At 56.2% G+C, this 22,435-nt stretch overlaps 1 protein-coding gene across 3 annotated transcripts; it reads left to right on the forward strand.

Moving 5' to 3' along the window:
- Positions 1 to 1,886: 1,886 nt before the first annotated feature.
- Positions 1,887 to 12,096, forward strand: SLC35C2 (solute carrier family 35 member C2). 3 transcript variants are annotated; one of them, XM_040248204.1, is made up of 11 exons: positions 1,912 to 1,946; positions 4,180 to 4,232; positions 4,360 to 4,714; positions 5,123 to 5,273; positions 6,109 to 6,172; positions 6,679 to 6,751; positions 7,292 to 7,460; positions 7,550 to 7,633; positions 9,831 to 10,006; positions 11,098 to 11,227; positions 11,544 to 12,096. In XM_040248204.1, exons 3-11 carry the CDS (start codon positions 4,595 to 4,597, stop codon positions 11,672 to 11,674), a joined length of 1,098 nt encoding a protein of 365 aa, XP_040104138.1. In that variant the 5' UTR covers positions 1,912 to 1,946; positions 4,180 to 4,232; positions 4,360 to 4,594; the 3' UTR covers positions 11,675 to 12,096. The 3 variants fall into 3 exon arrangements, with proteins under 3 accessions (XP_040104139.1, XP_040104140.1, XP_040104138.1); XM_040248205.1 differs by lacking the exon at positions 4,180 to 4,232 and having other exon boundaries at positions 1,887 to 1,946; XM_040248206.1 differs by having other exon boundaries at positions 1,910 to 1,946; positions 4,180 to 4,714.
- The last annotated feature ends 10,339 nt before the right edge of the window (positions 12,097 to 22,435 follow it).

A 22,435-nucleotide genomic window follows, 5' to 3' on the forward strand; every position in this document is an offset into this window, starting at 1 on the left:
TTCTGTTCAGAGAGGCCAAGGAGCCCAGCTGGGTCACTTGTAAGGACTCCTGTTTGCAGCCAGCCTATGAGCCATCCAGGAGCGGCTGGAGAGGGAGAGCAAAAAGTTCCTAACTGAACCCCACTGTGTACCCTAGCTGGTTCTGGCCTCCAAATGGTCCTCTCTCTCAGCGTGGTCTTAACGCTTTTCCTGAATCCTGAAGAGTGGGTAAGATCTCAACTCCTTAGTTGGCGTTTTGGGGCCTACTGCAATCTGCCTTTTGCCTACTTTTCTAACGCATAGTTTTTGTCAACTTCTTGTAAACAAGTGGGCTCCAAGCCAGACTCCAGCCTTCTCGCCTTCTTATTTCTCCTGCCTGGGATGTTCTTGCTTATTCAACTTCCTGAAGTTGAGAGCATGCTCATAAAATTTTCAGGCACTCAAAATGTTTCACCAATGTTTACTATTTATTCCCTCCCAAGATGGGAATACCAGACCACCGGACCTGCCTCTTGAGAAATCTATATGCAGGTCAGGAAGCAACAGTTAGAACTGGACATGGAACAATAGACTGGTTCCAAATAGGAAAAGGAGTACGTCAAGGATGTATATTGTCACCCTGCTTATATAACATATGCAGAATACATCATGAGAAACGCTGAGCTGGAAGAAGCACAAGCTGAAATCAGATTGCTGGGAGAAATATCAATAACCTTAGATATGCAGATGACACCACCGTTATGGCAGAAAGTGAAGAGGAACTAAAAAGCTGCTTGATGAAAGTGAAAGTGGAGAGTGAAAAAGTTGGCTTAAAGCTCAACATTCAGAAAACAAAGATCATGGCATCTGGTCCCATCACTTCATGGGAAATAGATGAGGAAACAGTGGAAGCAGTGTCAGACTTTATTTTGGGGGGCTCCAAAATCACTGCAGATGGTGACTGCAGCCATGAAATTAAAAGACGCTTACTCCTTGGAAGGAAAGTTATGACCAACCTAGATAGCATATTCAAAAGCAAAGACATTACTTTGCCAACAAAGGTCTGTCTGTTCAAGGCTATGGTTTTCCCAGTAGTCATGTATGGATGTGAGAATTGGACTGTGAAGAAAGCTAAGCGCCGAAGAATTGATGCTTTTGAACTGTGGTGTTGGAGAAGACTCTTGAGAGTCCCTTGGACTGCAAGGAGATCCAACCAGTCCATTCAAAAGGAGATCAGTCCTGGGTGTTCTTTGGAAGGAATGATGCTAAAGCTGAAACTCCAGTACTTTGGCCACCTCATGTGAAGAGTTGACTCATTGGAAAAGACTCTGATGCTGGGAGGGATTGGGGGCAGGAGGAAAAGGGGATGACAAGAGGATGAGAAGGCTGGATGGCATCACCGACTCGATGGACGTGAGTTTGAGTGAACTCCGGGAGTTGGTGATGGACACAGAGGCCTGGCGCGCGCAATTCATGGGGTAGCAGAGTCGGACACGACTGAGCGACTGAACTGAACTGAACTGAACGGATCTTCTAAGTCCTGAAACCTGATGCCTCCGATATCACTCCCTAGCTGGCTTGAGCTCCCATAGGAAAAAGCCCAGGAGAGATCCAACCGTTTCCATGGTTGCCCAGCACTGGGTTGGAATAAGGTAAATACTTAAATTTATGAGTAGGTGACCTTTTCCTGGCTGCCAGCGGTGCGCAGGGCTCTTGCAGCAGGCACCTTGGTTGACCAGGACCTCGGTTGACAACAGGAGACACAAACAAGGGGGATGCTCAGGCCGGGTTCCTGGGGAGCCAGGGCGCGCAGCAAGCGGTTTCGCAGACCGCACGGGAGGACCAGCCCCCCGCCCCGCCCCCGACACGCTCCGCCCGTGGCCCCGGGCCCACCCCCAGCGGCTTCCGGCAGAAGCGCCCCCTAGTGGCGGCAGTGGGCCTCGAACTTCCGGCAGGAGGATCCGGGCCTGCAGCGCCGGCGGCGCGAGGTGAGTGGGCGCGCGGCGGGCCTTCCGCGCGCTCCCGGGGTTGGAGGGGGACCAGGGCGGGGCTGCGAGCGGGGTCCAGGCTCGGCACTGCGCGCCGCGGCCGCGGGGCCCGCCCGGGTCATGCTCCTCCCGGGCCTCGGTTTCGCGGTCATGGAGGGGCCCGGGCCTCCGCGCTCTCTCCCCGCGGCGGGACCCAGGCGGGCATCGCGCGGACCCGGCCCTGCACTTGGAGAGGCCGCATCCCGCCGTGGGGTGGGAGTCGGGGGTGGATGGTAAACACGTGGACAAACAAGGAAACGTCAGGTAGTGGGAGGTGCCACCAGGGTTAGACGCCCCCCTCCCCACACCCCTACCCCGCCCCAGGCCCCAAGATGTTCAGCCAAGCAAAGATCTGCGACCGCGAATACAAAGAAGGCCACGGGCCTGAAGTGTTGGACAAATGGCCAGGGGCCAGCGTGGCGGGTGGGGGGTGGGAAGGAGAAGATGAGGTTGCAGAAGCTGGCAGAGGCCGGAGGCTGGGAGGCCTTCCCCTCGGGTCTGCTGAGGAGTTGGGATTAACCCTGTGAGGGCCTGGTCTGCTTTGTGTGCTCAGGCCATCTCTGCAGCTGGATGGCTGCCTCCAGGCTGTAAGAGGAATTGGAAGCAGGGACACCAGTGAGGGGCCTCGTTAACTTTCGAAAAGGTGCTCCCTGTGGCCTGGGGTCCTCGTGGGGACTTCCCGAAGGTGGCGGGCCTGGGCTGGCTCCTTGAAAGAAGGGCAGGATTTGAACAGTGGAGGGAGCACGTACATGGCAGTATTGGAGCCTGTTGGAGCCGGAACCACTCCAGAAGCCAGAAGATATAAGAAGTCAATTCCCAGCAGGGTGCTGACCGTCCTTGTGTGGGAGCCCAGGGCGAACCATGGAGAGGGAGTGCCAAGAGGTAGCTCACCTAGTGCCAACAGGCCCTGCAGTTGCCTGTGGGACTTAGCAGTCAGTCTCAAGGGGGAACTGTTCCCACCCCCCACCCCCGGGTTAACAGTTGGCAACATCCGGAGACATTTTTGGTCGTCCCAGTTTGCGGGGAAGGGATGCTCCAGGCCCCTAGTGCACAACGACCAGGGATGAAGCTAAACATCCTCCCGTGCACAGACAGGGTTTCTCCCAGCAAAGAATTATCTAGCCCCAAATAGCACTAATGCCACAGTTGGGAAGCCTTGGTATAGAGGAAGGAGCATGGGCCTGGAGTTCTGTCAGAGGTGGGTTTGGTGCCTGCGTGCTCCACTCTGGCCACGTGAAGGAGTCTGACGTGGGGAGCACAGGTTTCCAGAATTTCCCAAAGAGAACCACAGCCTCTGATGTCCTTCAGGCCAGGCCTTGCACCAGCTCCCACAATGGGGAGGGGACATGGTAAGCCAGGCTCCAGAGTACAGAACTGAGTGCTTTCCTTTTAGAAAGGACTGGGGGTGGAGGAGGTAAGATATGTTCAGAAGGCTTCCAGAAGGAGGTGGCATTTCAGCAGGGAGGAGGTGGGGAAGGAGAGACACACAGATGGGGCTACAGGTGGGTCACACTCGACCCGGGTCCGCCTGGTCTTACCCCCACCCCAACCTGCATGCTTTGGACGCTCATTAGGCTTGGCTGGATTGATAAGGAGGCAGGGCTTTGGCTGAGACTTGAAGGCAGGCACTGCCTCTTTGAAAGTAGTTGTTAGAGGCTAAGGCACAGGAGGCATTAGTTTTCTGGTTCATTTTCAGTGCCTCGAAGACCAGATCATCCCCTGAAAATCACGTGCCCTCTCTCATCGAACCATATAGCAAACACAGGGTGCCAGGTGGCTATAAGCTGTCGTGAACACACCTCCTGTGTGCCTGGGGCTCACCGCCCGACGACGGGGCACACAGCCGGCTCTCAGGCCTGGCACACATGTGATGTCGGAGGAGTAGGGGAGCAGCCATGTCTCGGGGGGCCTGTGGAGGCAGTGCTCCCCCAGGAAGAGCCATCCGAGCTGATGATCAGTAGAACCTGCAGAGGAGGGAATGCAGGGCGTGCAGAGCATTCGGCTCCCTGCGGCAGCAGGGAGGAGCCAGATGTGCCTAGGGAAAAGCAGGCCCTGGGTGAGACAGGGCACCCAGAGCCCAGCCACGGGGCAGGCCTCCTTAGCCAGGGGAGGGTCTTGGTCTTGCTGTAAGAGCCCTGACAGCTGCTGAAGGGCCACAGCTGCTCTGACATGATCGTATTTGCATTTTTAAAAGGTCACTTTGGTGTGAATTCATGGAGAAGAGCTCGAGGCGACAGGAGAGTGGAGGTGACAGGTTGCGGGGAGTCCCGTGGCCTGGTCACCCCTGCTCCCTGCAGGCCTGGGCCCGGGTGGCCGCGTTGAGTCACCCGTCCCCTGCCCCAGCCAACCGGCGTGGCCCTTTTCCTCTTTCTAGTCTCAGCTGTGGGGTCCAGCGAGCCGCGTCCACCGTTGATCATGGAGAGGGTTGGCTCGGGCCACCAGCCCCGAAGGTGAGGACGGCACCTGGGGCTCCGTAGACGATTCCAGATCATGGAAGCGGCAGCCGGGAGGCGTGCTTGCTGAAAGTCGCAGGCCCAGCCCCACCGGCCCTTCGCGCGGGGGCGTCTTCCCGAGAGGTGGTTGCTGCCCCCGCCGGCCAGCGTCTGCGGATGGGGAGGTGCGCCCCCGACGTGGCCTTCGTGTGGAAGGCGGTGCTGACCCTGGGGCTCGTGCTCCTCTACTACTGCTTCTCCATCGGCATCACCTTCTACAACAAGTGGCTGACCAAGGTACGTGGGGGGCCGCGGCGCCCCCTGATATTTACCAGCGGGGAGGCACGGGCTTCAGCCAGCCAGGCTGGGAGCCAGTCCCCACCAGTGCTGGGACAGGGCCTCGCCGGGGAGTCCCCTGAAATACCGGGATGGTGGGGCATCAGGAGAGGGGGAAACTGGGGAGTGAGCCAGGGCAAACGTGGGGGGTCAGAGGGCCCCTCAAACACTGCAGAGGCCCCTGAACCCGCAGCCAGGCCAGCAGGGGCGGGGGCGCCGGGGGCCAGGGGCGGGCGGTAACGGAGGCGCTCCACTCTGCTTGGGCTCCCCAGAGGCCCCTGAACCCGCAGCCAGGCCAGCAGGGCCGGGGGCGCCGGGGGCCAGGGGCGGGCGGTAACGGAGGCGCTCCACTCTGCTTGGGCTCCCCAGAGCTTTCACTTCCCCCTCTTCATGACGATGCTGCACTTGGCTGTGATCTTCCTGTTCTCCGCCCTGTCCAGGGCCCTGGTTCAGTGCTCCAGCCACAGGGCCCGCGTGGTGCTGAGCTGGCCCGACTACCTCAGAAGAGTGGCTCCCACCGGTACGTGCCTGCCTGTGGGCCGGAGGGAGGGGGCAGCTCAGAGGGGAAGGAAGGCATGAAGCTGAGCCCTTCCGGGGTCACTCCTCACCGCGTCCGCCCCACCCCCACTGCTGCCTCATTGGGGGGTGGGGGGGCGGGCGGGGATGGGGGAGGTGCGGTGGCTCCACCTTCCCACACCCGTGAACACGGCACACCCTTGAACACGTGCGTCACGGCCTGGAGACGGTGGTCAGAGGGCACATCACGGCCGGCCCTGAGACTGGGCGCAGGAGCCCACGGAGCCCAGGGGAGGAGACCAGCTGGCAGCCGCGCGGGAGGGCTTCTGGGAGCGGGGACTGTGGGCTGAGACCTGGGGGGATGCAGGTCCCCTCGGAGGGGAGGCCCCAGTGTCTCCGGGAGAGGCTTGGTGCGTGGGCAGATCTGCCAGGGAACTGAAAGTGTCTCCGGAAGCTGAGCACTCAGCTGTCAGGAGAGGAAGCAGAACTGAGAAGGCAGCTGGCTCAGATACGGGAGGACCAAGTCCTGGTGGTGGTGAGGGTGGGATGGAGGACAGCGTCTTTCATCCCGAGGGAGGCAGGAGCCAGTCTGCAGAGTTTCCAGTGGGGGGTCCTCAGGATCAGGTGGACACGCCTCCCTCATGGGGTGGGCGTGGCATTTGTAATATCCAACAAATGGGAAGCGGTTAGACAGTGGACTGTTGCCCTAATGTTGCAGCCCCTTCTGCTTTAGGGGCGTGGGGCCAGGAGTTAACCCTTCAGCTGCTGGGTGGAAAAGAAAGCTCCAGGAGGGCTCCTACCCGGGCGAGGTGTCCCACGCGTGCCCCGTGTCTCCGCAGCACTGGCTACGGCGCTGGATGTGGGCTTGTCCAACTGGAGCTTCCTCTACATCACTGTCTCGCTGTGAGTACTGGGCCCTCTGGCCATCTGTCCAGCAGGCTGGGGCGGGGGGCTGCAGCTCCCTGCCAGGACCCTGCCAGGCAGCGGGGAAGGGGGCACGGAGGGCAGAGGGAGCAGCTATTGCTTATCTCAGGTTCTGCGCTTCAGCGAGCCGTGTGTGGCTGCCCCTTCTGTCTCCATTTCTCTCTTCCCTCTTTAATCCTGATCTCCACTAAAGAGCCCGTAAATCACAGGACTCAGGAAGCTCAGTTTTTTTATTTTCTGGTGATAATCAGAGGCCTCCGAGTCAGAGATTCCTTCCGATTAAAGGTCGCGTGTCGCGTGTCAACCCAGACGACTCGCTTCCCTCCTTTGGTCTTTTGTATCGCGTGGGGCCTGCGGCCCTCAGGGTGGTCGGGGTCTCCCCTGGCCTCCTTCTGCCCCCTGGTGGCGCTGCATGGGTTCCTTTCCTGGCAGTAAGTCCGTGTCACTGGCTCCAGCAGCATGTCACGGGGACGTTTCCCTTGCAGGTACACGATGACCAAGTCCTCAGCCGTCCTCTTCATCCTCATCTTCTCTCTGATCTTCAAGCTGGAGGAGCTGGTGAGGCCCCAGCTTTCCTTGCGTCCCGCCCGCCCCCACCGATGCTAAGAATAGAAAGTGGGAGCTGCTCAGTGGCTTCCCTGCCTGTGACCAAGGAGGCAAGCCCAGCTCAGTGGCGCTCTCCCTGGGGACAGACCCGGGGCGCTGCTGGAGAAGATTTGGGGACCAGTGTGGCAGGCGCGGTGGCCACGGGAGACGAGGTTCAAGGACATGGGGCTGGGGCAGTGGTCCGGGGGGGGCCCTGATGTGCAGCTGGGGCCCTTCATGTGCTGGGTCCTGGGGGGCGGTGGGGCCACATGGGGACCTAGGGCCGCTGTAGGATAGCACTCCTGCCATGTTTCAGGGTCTGGGGTCCATGCCAACTGGGTGTCAGCCCTGGTAACATCGAAGGGAAGGGACCAGCCAGGACCCCAGGGTGGGGCAGGTAGGAGGCCTTGCCCCAGGGGCAGCCAAGATGGTCACTGACCCCCAGTCTCCCAGGCGTGATGAACTCGAGACCCCCGAGTTGATTGCAGCTGTTCCCCCGCCCTGTCCTTTCAGCGCGCGGCGCTAGTCTTGGTGGTCCTCCTCATCGCCGGGGGCCTCTTCATGTTCACCTACAAGTCGACGCAGTTCAACATCGAGGGCTTCGCCTTGGTGCTGGGTGCCTCGTTCATCGGCGGCATTCGCTGGACCCTCACCCAGATGCTCCTGCAGAAGGCGGAACTTGGTGGGCTGGGGGCACCAGGCAGGGTGGAGGCGGGCAGGGTGCAGGCAGGCCAGGCCAGGCACGATGGCTCACACAAGTCATTTGTGCAGGACTCCAGAATCCCATCGACACCATGTTCCACCTGCAGCCACTCATGTTCCTGGGGCTCTTCCCTCTCTTTGCCGTGTTTGAAGGTACGTGGGGTCATCCACCTTGGGGGGACCTCGGCACAGAGCTCTGATCTCTGCTCGGAGCCCAGCACTGTGGTAGCTGCGGAGGCTTCAGAGATTAGTGATGGTGGTCCTGACCCTGGCAGTGCCTGGTTTGGGGGCTGGACAGACACTTAAACCAAGGGGCTAGAATCTCACAGGATAAATGCTACTGAGAAGTCACACGAAAAACACGCGAGGCGGTGATGATGGTAAATGCACACAGCGCTAAAGGTATACCAGGGCTGTTCTGATTGTCCTAAACATATTAACTCATTTAATACTCCCCCCAAACCCCATGTGCCAGTACTAGGACTGCCTCGTCTTGCAGATAAAGAAACTATGGCAGAGAGAAGTCAAGCTAGCCTTGCTCAAGGTCCCATAGCTTATATACAAGCCGGCCCCTCTTAAACGTGATGCCCGCTTTCTCTTAGTTGGAGTGGAGTCATGAATGTCCAGGTTGGCGGGCCAGAAAGGCAAGCTGAGGCTCCCCAGACCGTGCATTTTTGGAGAATGAATGGGATTTTGACCCCCCGATGAGGGCGGGCGCCCCAGGAAGTGGGAACAGGAGGTTCAGGCGTGGAGAGGTGTGTGGGATTGGCCTTGGCTGTTTCCTGGTCAGGGAGTGGGTGAGTGAGGAAGGGGTGGGTTCCTTCCCCCCTCCCCCATCACCTCCCAGGGAAGAGTCAGAAGGATGTGTCTAGCCTGGGCCGGGGGAGGCCACCATGTTCCTCTCCCTGACGTTTTGGAATTGGTCTTCGTCCTCTGTCTGTTAATCCTTCCTCCCAGAGTCCCTTCTGTCCTCAGGGTCATTACAGAGAATTCTGTCCCACATCCATTTAAGTTTCAAGCAGTGAAGCGTCTCAAACCTCTCGGAGAAGATTATTCTGCAGCTCCGTTGTCCAGGAAACTTGTGTGCTGCAGCCTCATTTTTTTTTTTTGCCTGTTTTAAAATCTCTCTCCATCCCCTCCTTATGCCCCTCACCAAGTGCCACACTCTCCCTCCCTTCCCAGATGTTTACACCATTTCCCCATCTCTGCAAACTCTCACCCGAGAGCCCCTGGTAGTCATCACTTAGCAAAGCTGCATGGATTTAGCTTCTTTAATCTTTTCTGGTAAATTAATCCCCCAAGCGCCTTCATTACTTATGTTACTCTTCCCCGAATTCCCTTCAATTTGCCGACGCCTTTGCAGTGCTGCCGAGCCCAGCACCAGACAAGATGTCCTGCGTCAAAAGGCTGTGTGCCCGGGGGACTCCGACATTCTGCTTCTCCTCGGTGCTTCCCTCCAAAAGCCTCCTTGGCCAGCCTCCCACTCCCACGAGTGTCCATTTGCCGAGTCTAGGGCTCACCTTCCCACCGGCTTCTACCCCCGGGAGCCTTTCCTGTTCTCTCAGATGGGCAGTGCTGGAGATCCAAGGGTCCTCTGAAAGTCTGGGCACAACTTGGTGTGTGGAGGCCTGTGTGGGTATCTCTGGAACAGGAGCCATGGTTTTGTCGTCTCTTTGAACGTGTGTATGTTTACTTTTTGAGAACTGTTCATCAAACTATACTGTCCAGTCTAGTCCCTTTTGTTTTGTCAGTGGGGAAATGGTGGTCCAGAAAAGGGCACGTGTCTCGGCTACACCCCACAGCTCTGTAGTTAGATGGAGGAGGTTTGTATGGATGGAGTTTTGTCCCTGGCCCCACCTGGAGTGAAGGGCCTCCTCCAGTGGCCCAGGGCACTGACAGTTCTCATGTAGCAGGTACCCCATCTTCTTTGGACCATGGGGTCTCACAGCGGGAAGTCACAGCCCTCCCCGCCGCTTCCTCCCCAAAGACGGGTGGTACACAGGGTGTGAAGGAGCAAGGCGCTTCCGCCCAGTGCCCGCTGTGTGCCAGCCCCCCGCTCTAGTCCAGAGGCTCAGAAGCCCCCATCAGTCCCTGTTAGGATCCTTGGCTTGTATTGCCCCCGGGCTCCCTGGCAGCCGGCCCTGCTTCCTGGTTTCCCCAAGTCCCCGGCCATCTGCCTGAGATTCTCTGACACCTTCTGTCCCAGGACTTGGGGCCTCAGACAGGCGGTGGGTGCAGGGAGGGTGGGGTGCAGCCGTGGCAGATCACACCCGACGGCTGGCTGGGGCGAGGCCGCCCAGACAGGCACACCCAGGACGTGGCCCCCCGCTCTCTCCCCCGTTGCTTCCAGGTCTCCATTTGTCCACATCTGAGAAAATCTTCCGTTTCCAGGACACAGGGCTGCTCCTGCGGGTGCTTGGGAGCCTCTTCCTTGGCGGGATTCTCGCCTTTGGTTTGGGCTTCTCTGAGTTCCTCCTGGTCTCCAGGACCTCCAGCCTCACTCTCTCCATTGCCGGCATTTTTAAGGTACAGTCTTGGAGGCGACCCCAGTCCTGTATTAGAGGGGAGCCCGACTCTAGCGGGTGTCCCAGCTCCTGCTTCCCAGAGTCCTGCAGGGAAGAGACGGAAGTGCCTGTCTCACCTGGCAGTCCGTCCATCATCACCATGGCCCGGAGTCGGCAGAGGGGGACAGTGGGGACAGCCCTGCTTCACAGATGGGGAAACAGACATGAAAAGCTGCCCTTACCCAGGGATATACAGCTAGCAGGTAGCCAAGCTGACTCCACTAGGCCTGGGACATGTTTACATCTTACGAAGAAAGCCAACTCTGGTCATTAGGCAGAGGCCTGGAGTCAGGATTGAGAAGCCCCCAGTCAGACTCATCAGCATAGGGTCCTGTGCTTGGCAGTGATTGATTGACAGTGTCTGCCGGGAGCACAGTGAGGGATGGTTCTATCACGAGGGCCCTGCGGCTGCTGATCCTGCCTTTACCGCTGTCTAGGAGCCCCTAGCCGTCTCCTTGCGTCTCCTCTCCCCTTCCTCCCCCCCATCGTCACTCACTGCTTCCTGCTCAGGGCAGTGGACAGGCAGATCCTGATCCTGGAGCAGTGTTCCCTGAAACCAGCAGCACAGGGCTCCCTGAGGGTCTCGCCCACCCAGTGATGACGCGTGAGCTGTTTCTCAGAATCTGATCAGTCCCCTTTGCACCCAGTGCTTACGAAGAACCTTGTGACCAATGGGTCCTGTAGAGCCCAGTGTGACTCTACCCCGCCCCACAGCACCAGAGGTGCTCTGTGCACAGGTGCTTCTGGAAGGGCAGCTGTCCTTCCTGCCTGGACTTGCTACCCTGTGTCCCCAGCCTGGATTTGGTCTGCCTCTTCCAGTCCAGACAGAATTCTGTGAAAAGCACCACCCCTCTGTCCACAGTAACACAGAGCCGGGGAGGCCTCAGGCTGGTCCCCGAACTCAGGGAGGCTTCCCCCTTTGCATTGCAGGGAGTTTGGGCAGGTCTGCCTCTCCCTTGCAGTGTGATGGCGCCCCCAGGCCCCACCTTCCTTGCCAAGGAGCGCCCCCTGCCCTGGCCATGAGCACACCCCCTCCCTGCCTCTCTCCCACAGGAAGTCTGCACTTTGCTGTTGGCAGCGCATCTGCTGGGTGACCAGATCAGCCTCCTGAACTGGCTGGGGTTTGCCCTCTGCCTCTCGGGAATATCTCTACACATCGCCCTCAAAGCCCTGCATGCCAGAGGTACCCAGAGCCTGTCTCCTGGTGACCCTCTCCTCCTGGATCTCCCCTCCGCCCATCCATGCCAGGAGGAGGCAGATGGCTCTCGACCCCCCAGGCCATTTGCAGTCTGGTCTGGTCAATTCAGCTGCCCCTGCCCTGCCTGTTCCTCTAATTCAGGGAGTTCGCCTGGTGATTCCGCCACTGCCACTCCTCCGAGAAGTTGCAGGGGTCATTTCCAGGGAGCGGGCGGGGGCCTGGGTCCCTTGGCACGCTCTCCTGTCAGGCCAGGGCAGGCAGACCCTTGCTGGGTGTGTGATGCTGCTGTCTCTGTCCCCAGGTGACAGTGCCCCTAAGCCCCTGAAGGGGCTGGGCTCCAACCCCGACCTGGAGCTGCTGCTCCGGAGTAGCCAGCTGGAGGACGAGGACAACGAGGAGGAGGAATACTTCGTGGCCCAGGGGCAGCAGTGAGCAGTTGGGGGACCAGTCAGCGGCTTGGGGACCCGGGTGGTTCCTCCCGGCCGCCGGGCAGCAGTGGGCCCAGCATCCCCCGGGCCAGGCCTCAGAGGGTACACAACCGGTGCTGGGGCCGGGGCAGAGAGCTGGTGTGCCAGGTGGGCACCAGGCCAGCCTTGGGCCTGGCTGGAGCGGGGGCCCAGCAGCGCTGGTGTTGCAGCAGGAGCAGGGAGTGGGCTGTTGCAGCCGCTCACCAGGCTCTGAGAGCCGGGATGGTGATTTTAGAGAGAAGACAGGTTTCCGGGAGGCTGGGCTTGGACTGCAGTGCAGTTAGGGACGGGAGGTGGGGACGCTGGGGCCCTGTCACCTGGAGACTGTCCTTTCTCTGCAAGCAGACCTATTTATAGCTTGGAAATAAAGGGTTTCCGGTCCACTGGCCACCTTGTGTTGCCTGGAGGTGTGGGGGCGGGGGGCCCCAGCCTTCCTGCTTCTGCCTCCTTCAGCAGACTCGCCCGTGTCTCTCATCTCCTGTTGGAGCCCCAGGGCCCTCTCTTGGGGCCCCACCACACCTGCAGGCAGCGAAGAACAGGTACTGAGTTTCATATTCTGGGGACTCTAGTGTTTTCACAGCCTGATTTGAATATTGACTCTCGTCATTCACTGTGTGACCTTAAGCAAATTACCTAACCTCTCTGAACCGCAGTCTTTTCATCTGTGGAATGGGGATATGGTTATCTCAGAGGTGTTCTAAGGACTGAGTCATGATAGCAGATCAAACGCTATTTTCGCACATATTCTGAAAGTCCTTCGACAACCATGGAACCAAGACCCCAAGTGAGCAGGCATGCTAAAATTCACAGCCAGGTCTGTGTGTCTACATGTGTGTCTACGGGACATGTATGGAGGGGTTATGGGCCTCTGGGACCTGGGCCTTCCACCCACCTGCCCACTAGTCTGCAGTCTTCTTTATGAAATGGAGAGAGAGGAGAGGAGATGCCCCTCTCTATGCAGCTGCCCTGCCTGGGAGCGGGCAGGCGGGTGGTCCTTCGGGGCCCCAGTGCGCCCAGCACTCACAGCAGGTGGCGCCACCGCACCAGGCTTTGGCTCCGGAAACTGCCCGTCTCTGGGCACCAGCCAAACCCAGGCAGAGTCCTGGGAGCAGGACCCGCCCTGGTGCCTCCAGGTAGAGGGACTTGTTATGAGTTGGTCTAATCAGATCAGAGCCAGAACAGCCCAGCCCATCAAGCCCAGGAGAACGTTAATATTTTAGAAACAGGTCGACAGACTTTCTCCGTGAAGGACCAGACAGTAAATCTTTTCCATCCAGGGGCCATATGGTCCCTGTTGCAGCCCCTCAAGTCTGCCTTTGTGGCAGCCACAGACAGAGATGCAGAAGCGAAAGGGCAGGGCCGTGTTCCAGGGAACGCTTCCTGCAAAACCAGGATTCCACCTGCATGCTGGAGTTTGCCAGCCCCTGCTGTAGAGGAAGCCTTAAGAATGACTTTGAGTCCCATGCTCAGTCTTAAGACTAGGAAAACTGAGGCCCAGGAGGGCGCAGTGAGTAGCCTGAGGCCCCCAGAACTTCTGGGCCCAGGAGGAATTAGAATCGAGGTCTTCTGCCGCCGGCTCAGCTTCACAGCGCAGACTTCTCCCGCAAATGGAGGTGTGACACCCAGGACTCCCCCGAGGTGGTGTCTTATCTGGTTCCTGCACCTCCACCCCCGCCCTCGGATTCTGTAGGCTCAGAGGGTAGGATTAAAGGAAGCTTGTGCTCCACACCGCTGATGTGGGGAGAGCCAGCAGACAGGAGGGGCCGGGGCCTCCACCTCTGCCAGAGAACCTGCTTGAGATGCAGGATGCTTGGGCGGTGGGGAGAGGCTGCCAGAGCCCTGCTGGCTCAGGTGGATGAGAGCTTCCTGTCTGCTCCCCACTCCGTCTCCCTCTCCCCGCACAGGGAACAAGGGCTGTCTGGTGCAGTAATTACAGGGTGCAGAGCAGGGCCCCCACTACCAGAACGTTGGGTTCAGTGGTGGTCCCTCACTTAGCGCCAATTACCAGCCAAGCCTAGAGGAGGGCTCCCCTCTCCTCCTCCCCCTACCAGACCCACCCAATCGCCTGGCCTCCTAGGTCAGACAGCATCACCCTCAGCTTTGAGCCCTGGGAGCACCCATGCTGTCTGCAGCCATTGCATCTCAGGGCTGCAGTGTCGCCATGGCAACTCCATTGCTCACACAGGTTGAAGGAAGCTGAGGATGTGACTTGTCTCCAAGCCTGTGGCGTCTGTCCCCATGAAGCCTCCAGCTCCAGCGCTTCTGCTGAGGAGGGGGCCGGGGAGGAGGGCTGACCCACAGGTCCGAGTTTTAAGTGCTTACGTGCCCACCACCTCTCCGAGGGCCTACAGTGGGAAGAAGGTTAATGCCCCCAATATATGAGCATGTCTGCAGTTGGGGGCGTGGTGAGGATGAGAACAAACTGGAGTTTGCCTGTGGGAGAAAGTTGAGACATCAGGCTGGACCGGGAATACCCTCATCTTCCTTCTGGTACCCTCTCTGCCAGGAGGGCTCAGGGGATCACATCTTACCTGTTAACACTCCATTCTGCTGAGAAAAACCTAGAAGTTCCAGTGTCTTGACAGTAGAGTTCCACGGCACCAAGAGAATTGTCTTTGTGGAACTTGCCACAGCTTGCTGCATCACAGACTAATGGACTGAGTGGGATCCCCGATTTGCAGTCCAGAGAGCTGAGGGTGGGGACTCCCAGATCATCCATTGTGGCCGACAGCATTCGGTGAGCGCTGGCCGTGTGCCGGACACTGTGGACCTGGGACAGAGATGTGTGTCCTTGGAGAGACGGCAGATGGGGCCATCATTCCTCCCGCCCAGGGAAGCATTGAGGCGCAGGGGACGAAGGAAATGGGGAGGAGAACACTGGACGTTCACCAGGCACCTTCTAAGCCTCTCACGTCAGTCATTTAATCGCTAACAACCCCAATATAGTGGAAATTGATTGTACCTATTTTCATTGCTGTGGAAACTGAGCTCATAGACATTGAGCAGGATAGTGCCTAAGAACACAGCCTCGGGATTCCGCCAGACCTGGGTTCACATACCCGCTTGGCCCTGGGATCAGCTGTGTGTCTCGGGCATGCCGCTGATCCCCTCTGAGCCCATGTCCCTTTCTTTAAAGATGGAATGGTAATATGTATCTTTTAGCGAAGCTGTTGTGAAGATGAACTCGTGTATGTAAAGCAGTTAACACATAACGGGACACAGTAATAACCATTCAGCAAACGTCAGCCATGGGGATGCGACATAACTTGCCTGGATGACAGAGCAAGTGAGAGGCAGAGCAAACACTGAGGTCCTGGCCTTCTGAGGTCACCGTCCCTGCTGCCATGCCTGGGACAGTGGAGACACTTGACAGATATTTGTTTCATGAAGGAATTTCCAACAGTGGAAAGTGAAGTGAGGTTTTCCCCGGCTTCCAAGGACTAGTCTAACTTCTAAATGATCTACCAAACAAGAAAAGGCTGTCCCCTCACCACCGCCCATCCCTGCCAGCCTCCCAGCCATCCCCTTGAGCCTCCATCCTAACTTGACATCAGCCGGGCCCCTTTGACCTTGTTTCATAGTAACCAATTAGCGTAACTTCTGTTCCCATGGTTATGCACAGTTTCGTTGGCAACTAGTACATTTCCCCAGAAACAGGCCCACAAGCCCTAGTCCGGCTGGCATCCTGCCGACGGGTTCATCTTTTTCTCCTGGATATCTGATGAGAATTCTCCTTCTGGGCCAACAGAGGGACAGAACAGAGAAGCAGGAGGAAATGCATTCAAATGCATTCAAATGCATTTGTTTCTGGAGCAAGTCCCCCCATGCCCTGCCCAGCGAGAGCTGCTGGAGATATACAAGGTGTTACAGATGCTATGCTGTCCTCAAGAAACTTCTGCAGGGCTTTTAAATCTAATGGGTTCCCTGGGAAGTATACCCAGAGGTAAAGATTAAAGTCCATGATGTTATTTAGAGAGGGGGCTTGGAAAAACACCTGCGGAAGGGAGGCAACGGAGGCAGGTTTCAGCGGAGGGAGGAGTCAAGCTTCGTGGCAGGTGCAACAAAGGCCTCGGTCAACCCCATGGGGAGCTTTGGAGCTGAGATGACCCTGCAGAGCTGTCACAAGCCAATGTGAGAGAGGTTCAGGCCTTCACGCTTCCACACTGGTCTGTCGTTGGAATTGAGTCTACCCTGGAAGGAGGCACAGCCTAGGGTGAGGCAGTCTTCTTCCAATCAACACAGCCCTCCAAAGAGGGCTGACCATCCCTCCAGCCACACTCCCAGGGCCTCATGGAGTAAGTCATTCCCAAAGGATGACCTGCAGGCTATCACAGCATCCACCACACACAGCATCCACAGTCTGGCCCAAGGTCACTCACCTCCCTCGCCCCCAAGTGCACCTGGGGGGCCTCGTGGTGGGGCTCACACCCAGTGCCCGCCTTCCGCTTGTCTGCTCTGCACATGACCAGAGATCCCTGAAGAAGAAAGCAACATCTGCACGTATGAGCATTTTCCTAGGGGAGGGTCTCTTGACCCCCCCTCCAGAGATTAAGAACCACTAGCCCAAGGAAACTGAGACTTATCCCAAACTTCAGAACATGATCAGAGATGCACAGTATTAGTGCTTGGTGAATACGAGCGGATGGATGAAGGATGGGTGGATGGATAAACGGGCAGATGGATAGATGCCGTAACAAGACTGTGGAAGGCAGAGAAAAAGGAGCGACCAATTCTGCCTGGGGCAGGAGGAGAGCAGAGAGTCCCAGTAGCAGCTGTCCCTTTTGAAGTGAGGCTTGAAGACTGGATAGGAGTTGCCAAGCAGACAAAGGAGACAGGCATACCGGGCAGGGGCAAGAGCAGACGCAGGCACAGGTGTGAGCGAACGTGGGGACGGTGCGTTTCACCACCACAGAATTAGCTCACCGTGGCAGGTCACAAGTGCACACAGGTAAGGTGGGGGAGGGGGGTCTTCTTTGGAAAGCTTCCAGGTTCCAAGGAGGTGTCTTGATAGGAATTACTCAGGTTGTACTTGAACAGGTAGGTATCTCTTCACCTCCACGCCACCAACACTTTACCTCCAGGTGGGAGGCTGGGGGAAGTCCTAAAGATAACCCCACCCAAGCAAAGGGCATCTGGTCATTTACCACATCCTTTCCTGTCTTTTGCCTTTGCAGTCTGTCCCTGGGAGGTCAGTGGTAGCAGTCGCCCCATTTTGCAGAGGAGAAACAGGCTCCAGGAGCCAGGTGACTCGCCCAGGGTCTCTCACCTCCCTCGTCCCCAAGCGTAGCCAGGAGCCCTCACAGCAGGTCTGACACCTCCCAGTGCCCTCTTTTCCACTTCTCTGCTCCGCAGCCCTCTACTAGGATGCCAGGAGTCTCACCTGCCTCCTGGGATTCCGCCCTTCTGGTTAGCGTCGGGAAGAATTGCCGGCCGCAGAGGGACCAAGGGCCTGGGGGCGATCGCATCCCGCTGGCCATGTTTTGCTCTGGGAGGAATCCCCCACTGAGCCAAAGCCTCCGTCCTGTTCCAGGGCTGCCCCATGAATTAAACATGCCCCCGTGGTTAACTCAGTAATGCTTTTATTAATAGTTAATTACTCAGTGCGCACTGGGGAAATGAGGCTCACTCAGGCCTCGTAAATTAAGGCAGCGATCTCGTGAAAGAAGCCAATGGGAGTTCATTACCCCCTCTGTCGCTTCACCCCCTGGCTGGCCATTTAGCGGCGCTAAACGACGGGGGCGGGCGGAGGGGGACTCCTTCTCCGGGTGGAGGTGGGAAGCGGCGGATGAACGTACTCCGTACTCCGGTTTCCTAGGTGGAAGGGCCTGAGCTGGGTGTGGCGAGACCTGTCGGCCGGGGGATGCGATGCCCTGGCGGTTGTCATCGGCCTGTGTCCTTGTCACTGTCCGGGACTCAGCGCGGGCCCCCAGGGACTCCGGTCCGGGGCAGGGCCCGCTGTCCCAGGCCGGGAGGAGCGGGTCCCGGTGCTCCCGCCTCCAAGCCGCGAGCTCCCTCCCCCACGCGGTCTTTCTCAGCGGTGTCAGGCTTCCCCGGCTAGGTTTTTGTTGTGGCTGAAGCCAATTTCCCATCCTGATGTTGCAGCTGAGCTGGAGAAGGGGCTTGTGCTAACCTGGTTTAGCTTTTCTAAATTTAACTTTCTCCCATGTTTTGTTACCCCAGAGACAGAAGCCCTTCTGTTTATCTTCCTGGGAAATGAAAGCCAGCCTTTGCTTTGAACTTACATAGTAAGTTCAGGAGTGTCCCGCCCCACGTTTATATGCCTTTGGGTCAGTGACTGTGCCTCCCTGGGTCTCCATTCCTTCATGTGAAAATGATCATAATACTACCTGCGTCTGGAGTTACCGTGATGATTAAGTGAAGTAATAGATATACTTCGAATCCTGCTGAATACATAGTAAGTTCTAAGGGGCAGCTACTATTATTATTTCTACAACTGTGCAGCCATTTTACAGATGAGCAAAGTGAGGTTTTAAATCTTTGTTTTGACTTGTTTGAGGATGCTGGACTCAGAACTTCATGTGGCCAACACCCATCACTTCCCTTCTGTGGAGGCAAAGCCAAGCGTCAGTCTCTCCTCCAGAAAGGCACACTGGCCAAGTCCTAGCAGCCAGGAAAGATGTGGCCCTGCCTGTGATGCAGAGCCCTGCCAAGGCGGTCCGGGCTGAAACACAGGAGCGAAGACGCTGTCGCTGGGCCTGCTTGGGTTCAAATCCCACCACACCCACTAGCTGTCACGTCCATCCCCGCAGCCCCAGCTTCCACTTTGGACAAAATGGGCTCCTGGGAGCACCTGCCTCCTTGCACGGTCGTAAGGATTTATGCTTGAAAGCGCCCGACACCCCTTAGCCTTCTCTGAGAGCTCCCTGCACCTGGACTCACACAAAAACACCTCCCTCCCTGGGTCGTTGGAGACCCCCATGGAGATGATGGCATCCAACTGCCTTCAAGCAGGAAACTGTGAAAGAGGCGAGCTGCTGGTGTTCTCTGCTCAAAGGTGGAGATTTTTGGAGAGCCTCCGAGGTTAAACAGGCTTCCCAGGTAGCTAAGTGGTAAAGAATCCGCCTGCCATCGCGGGAGACACAGGAGATGCGGGCTTGATCCCTGGATCAGGAAGATCCCCTGGGGAAGGAAATGGCAACCCACTCCAGTAGACTTGCCTGAAAAATTCCACAGACAGAGGAACCTGGCAGGCTACAGTCCAGGAGGTCACAAAGAGTTGGGCACGACTGAGGCCCGAGCATGCGTGCCGAGGTTAAACACTCGAGGTTAAAACCCCATGGATGCGCTGTCCCCTGGCCTGATGAGGATTCTCCTGGGACAAGTGACGCAGAGGGTTGGGGACAGGTGGCCTCCTGAAACCCACTCAGGCCACGAATTGCCTTACAGGAGAAGGTCAGCCTTTCTTCTATGACCCCGCCTCCAAACTGCCAGAGCCACACACAGGGGAAAGGAGTCTGGGCAAGAGCTTGAGGAGTGCGGCTCCGGGTTCATCTATAATATGTGGCGTTAGATTTAAATGTCACTGCTGCAGGCGGCTGACCCGGGTCCCCACACAATGGGCCACGAGGGCCGCCTTCACCGCCTCTTCATCTTCCTGGCGGTAGCTGACCAAAGGGAGGGAGATTTGGTTTCTTAAAAAACTAAACAGTTGTTGAGCACTCGCGTTGCCTGGGCAACAGCCAAGGGGGAGAGAGAAGCATCTTATTGTTTAAAGTTATTCTTGCTTGATTTCAAAGGGTTGTTCTGAAAAGACCCGAATCCTCCAAGCAGCCAGGTTGGTCCTCTCTCCCTCTCTTTCTTCCTCTCTCTCCCCTGGTCCGGCCAGCCATGCAATCCTGGCTCCTGTCCTCTGTCAGCCCCCAGCCCCGTCTTCCCAATTGGGGGCTGTGGGAGGGGTCCTGGCCATGCTGAACATCAGGGCTTGGGAGATAATTCCCTCCTGTTCAGTGTGTTCACCCCCCGGCCCAGGGGCCTCGTGTGGAATAAACACACAAGTAACAGGCCAGCAAGGAGGATCCCTGCTCCACCACTCCACGGGCTGCTTTTTCAGCCACCCGACCTGGGATAGGGACATGAGTTTGGCTCCATGACTTAGAAGTCAGCTCAGAGAAGTGCCTGAACTTGGTGGAGTAGGGGCGGGAGGAGTCCCAGCCATATAACTCAGAGGTGGGCATCTCGGTTCTCAGGCCCAGCCTGGGCAAGACCAAGGTGACTCTTGTGCCAGGTCATTGCTCAGGAGCCAGGGCTGAGTGTAGCCCCATGCCCCTCTACCCTTTGAGTGACACTGTTTTGAAATTGTTTACGCGTTTCTCTTCCCCATGAGACTGTCAACTCCGTGACAGCAGAGGCACATCTATTCATCTCTGTATTCTTGTAAGCTGCCTCAAATCCTTTCAGGAGCAAGGCAAATTCTGACAATTTAGATGAGACAAACATATATTTTTAATTAAAACTGTTTAGATAGTGAATACGTACTTACGATGCAAAATTCAAAGTTCAAAAGGAATGAGTACCCGTGTCTCCAGCTGCCGTGTCTCCCTCTATGAGGACAGCCATGGTTTTCTTCTGATATTTCTTTCCAGAGAGGTCCTACTCATATAGAGGCAAATGGGCATCACACAAAATATATCAGTCACATCTGTAGCTCCTGTGTCTAGCACAAGGCCCAGAATACATAGATGCTTGATAAAAGTTTGTCAGACAGCTGGACATACAAAGAGAGGGATGGATAAATGGAGGGTTGGGTATTGCATGCATGGATGGATGATTGGTGGATGGATGGGTGGGTGGATAGATGGATGACTGGATGGATAGAGGGATAGACTGATGGATAATTGGATGGAAGGTTGGGTGGATGGATGGATGGATAGTTGGATGGGTGGGTGTAGCTCTTGTACTGTTAGTTCCCTTTTCCCCCAGAAGTCTGAGTTCCCCGACCAGGAGCTCCTTGAGAGAAACATGGAGACCCAGCATCAGACCCATTGGCCTGTGTTCTTCAGATGGAGACATTTTAATAGGTAGTTGGGTTGTGGCATCTTATTTGACTGCTAATAACAGAGATCTAACGACAACGGCTTGAGTCCATAAAGGTTTTCTTTTTCTTTGTCGAGTTTGATAGGGGTTCAGCCCTCAATGATACCAGAGTTCAGGAAAATGAACAGGGAGGAGGCACTTTCCTCTCCATCACTCTCCACTCCAGGACTTCACCCATCTGGGGCCACAGACCCCTGGGCCTCTGGGGAAGCCTATGGACTCCTTCCCAGAATAGCCTTTTTAAATACATAGAAGATACACAGAATTACAAAAGAAGCCAATTATACTGAAATAGGGAGGCACTATGGCAGAAAGTGAAGAGGAGCTAAAAAGCCTCTTGATGAAAGTGAAAGTGGAGAGTGAAAAAGTTGGCTTAAAGCTCAACATTCAGAAAACAAAGATCATGGCATCTGGTCCCATCACTTCATGGGAAATAGATGAGGAAATAGTGGAAATAGTGTCAGACTTTATTTTTTTGGGCTCCAAAATCACCGCAGATGGTGACTGCAGCCATGAAATTAAAAGACGCTTACTCCTTGGAAGAAAAGTTATGACCAACCTAGACAGTATATTGAAAAGCAGAGACATTACTTTGCCGACTAAGGTCTGTCTAGTCAAGGCTATGGTTTTTCCTGTGGTCATGTATGGATGTGAGAGTTGGACTGTGAAGAAGGCTGAGCACTGAAGAATTGATGCTTTTGAACTGTGGTGTTGGAGAAGACTCTTGAGAGTCCCTTGGATTGCAAGGAGATCCAACCAGTCCATTCTGAAGGAGATCAGCCCTGGGATTTCTTTGGAAGGAATGATGCTAAAGCTGAAACTCCAGTACTTTGGCCACCTCATGAGAAGAGTTGACTCATTGAAAAAGACTCTGATGCTGGGAGGGATTGGGGGCAGGAGGAGAAGGGGACAACAGAGGATGAGATGGCTGGATGGCATCACTGACTCGATGGACATGAGTCTGAGTGAACTCCGGGAGTTGGTGATGGACAGGGAGGCCTGGCATGCTGCAATTCATAGGGTCACAAAGAGTCGGACATGACTGAGCGACTGAACTGAACTGAACTGAACTGAACTGAACTGAGTGGTAAAGAACCAGCCTGCAAATGCAGGAGACAGAAGAGATACAGGTTCACCCCTCGGTTGGAGAGACCCCTGGAGGAGGACATGGTAATCCACTCCAGTGTTCTTGCCTGGAGAATCCCATGGACAGAGGGGCCTGGCGGGCTCCAGTCCACAGGGTCACAGAGTCAAACACAACTGAAGCGACTTAGCATACTGAAATCGAGTTTTCAGAATATTTACAAAACAAATGTGTGATACAGCCCTATAGGTGCTTCTCTATTAACACACTGGATAACAAGATCTAGCGACACCTCTATTAACTCCCACAATTTTGAAGTGCTGATCAGTGTCAATGATACTTTACAATGTCTGCAACCGCTGTAATGTGATAGGAAATATCTGATTTCTGCTGGTGACAAAGTCATAGCATTGCCAGTACCACACGATGTGTTGCTCACATTTATAATCGAGGAGAAATGCTATATTTCATGAAACGAGTGAAATAAAAATGTAAATTTCCCCCTTTTGATTTCACTGACCCCTGAATTCTGTCTGTAGCTCCCTTGGAGGAGTCTGGTTTGTTTTGATTTTGGTTTTCTTGAAAGCT

This window comes from Oryx dammah, unplaced genomic scaffold (assembly GCF_014754425.2).
Source record: "Oryx dammah isolate SB20612 unplaced genomic scaffold, SCBI_Odam_1.1 HiC_scaffold_10, whole genome shotgun sequence".
Classification (NCBI taxonomy): Eukaryota; Metazoa; Chordata; class Mammalia; order Artiodactyla; family Bovidae; genus Oryx; species Oryx dammah.

Coding starts and splice junctions, on each gene's coding strand:
- SLC35C2 (XM_040248205.1), top strand. CDS start 4,595: ATGGGGAGGTGCGCCCCCGACGTGGCCTTCGTGTGGAAGGCGGTGCTG. Junction 4,715..5,122: donor ACAACAAGTGGCTGACCAAG/GTACGTGGGGGG, acceptor TGGGCTCCCCAG/AGCTTTCACTTCCCCCTCTT. Junction 5,274..6,108: donor CAGAAGAGTGGCTCCCACCG/GTACGTGCCTGC, acceptor GTGTCTCCGCAG/CACTGGCTACGGCGCTGGAT.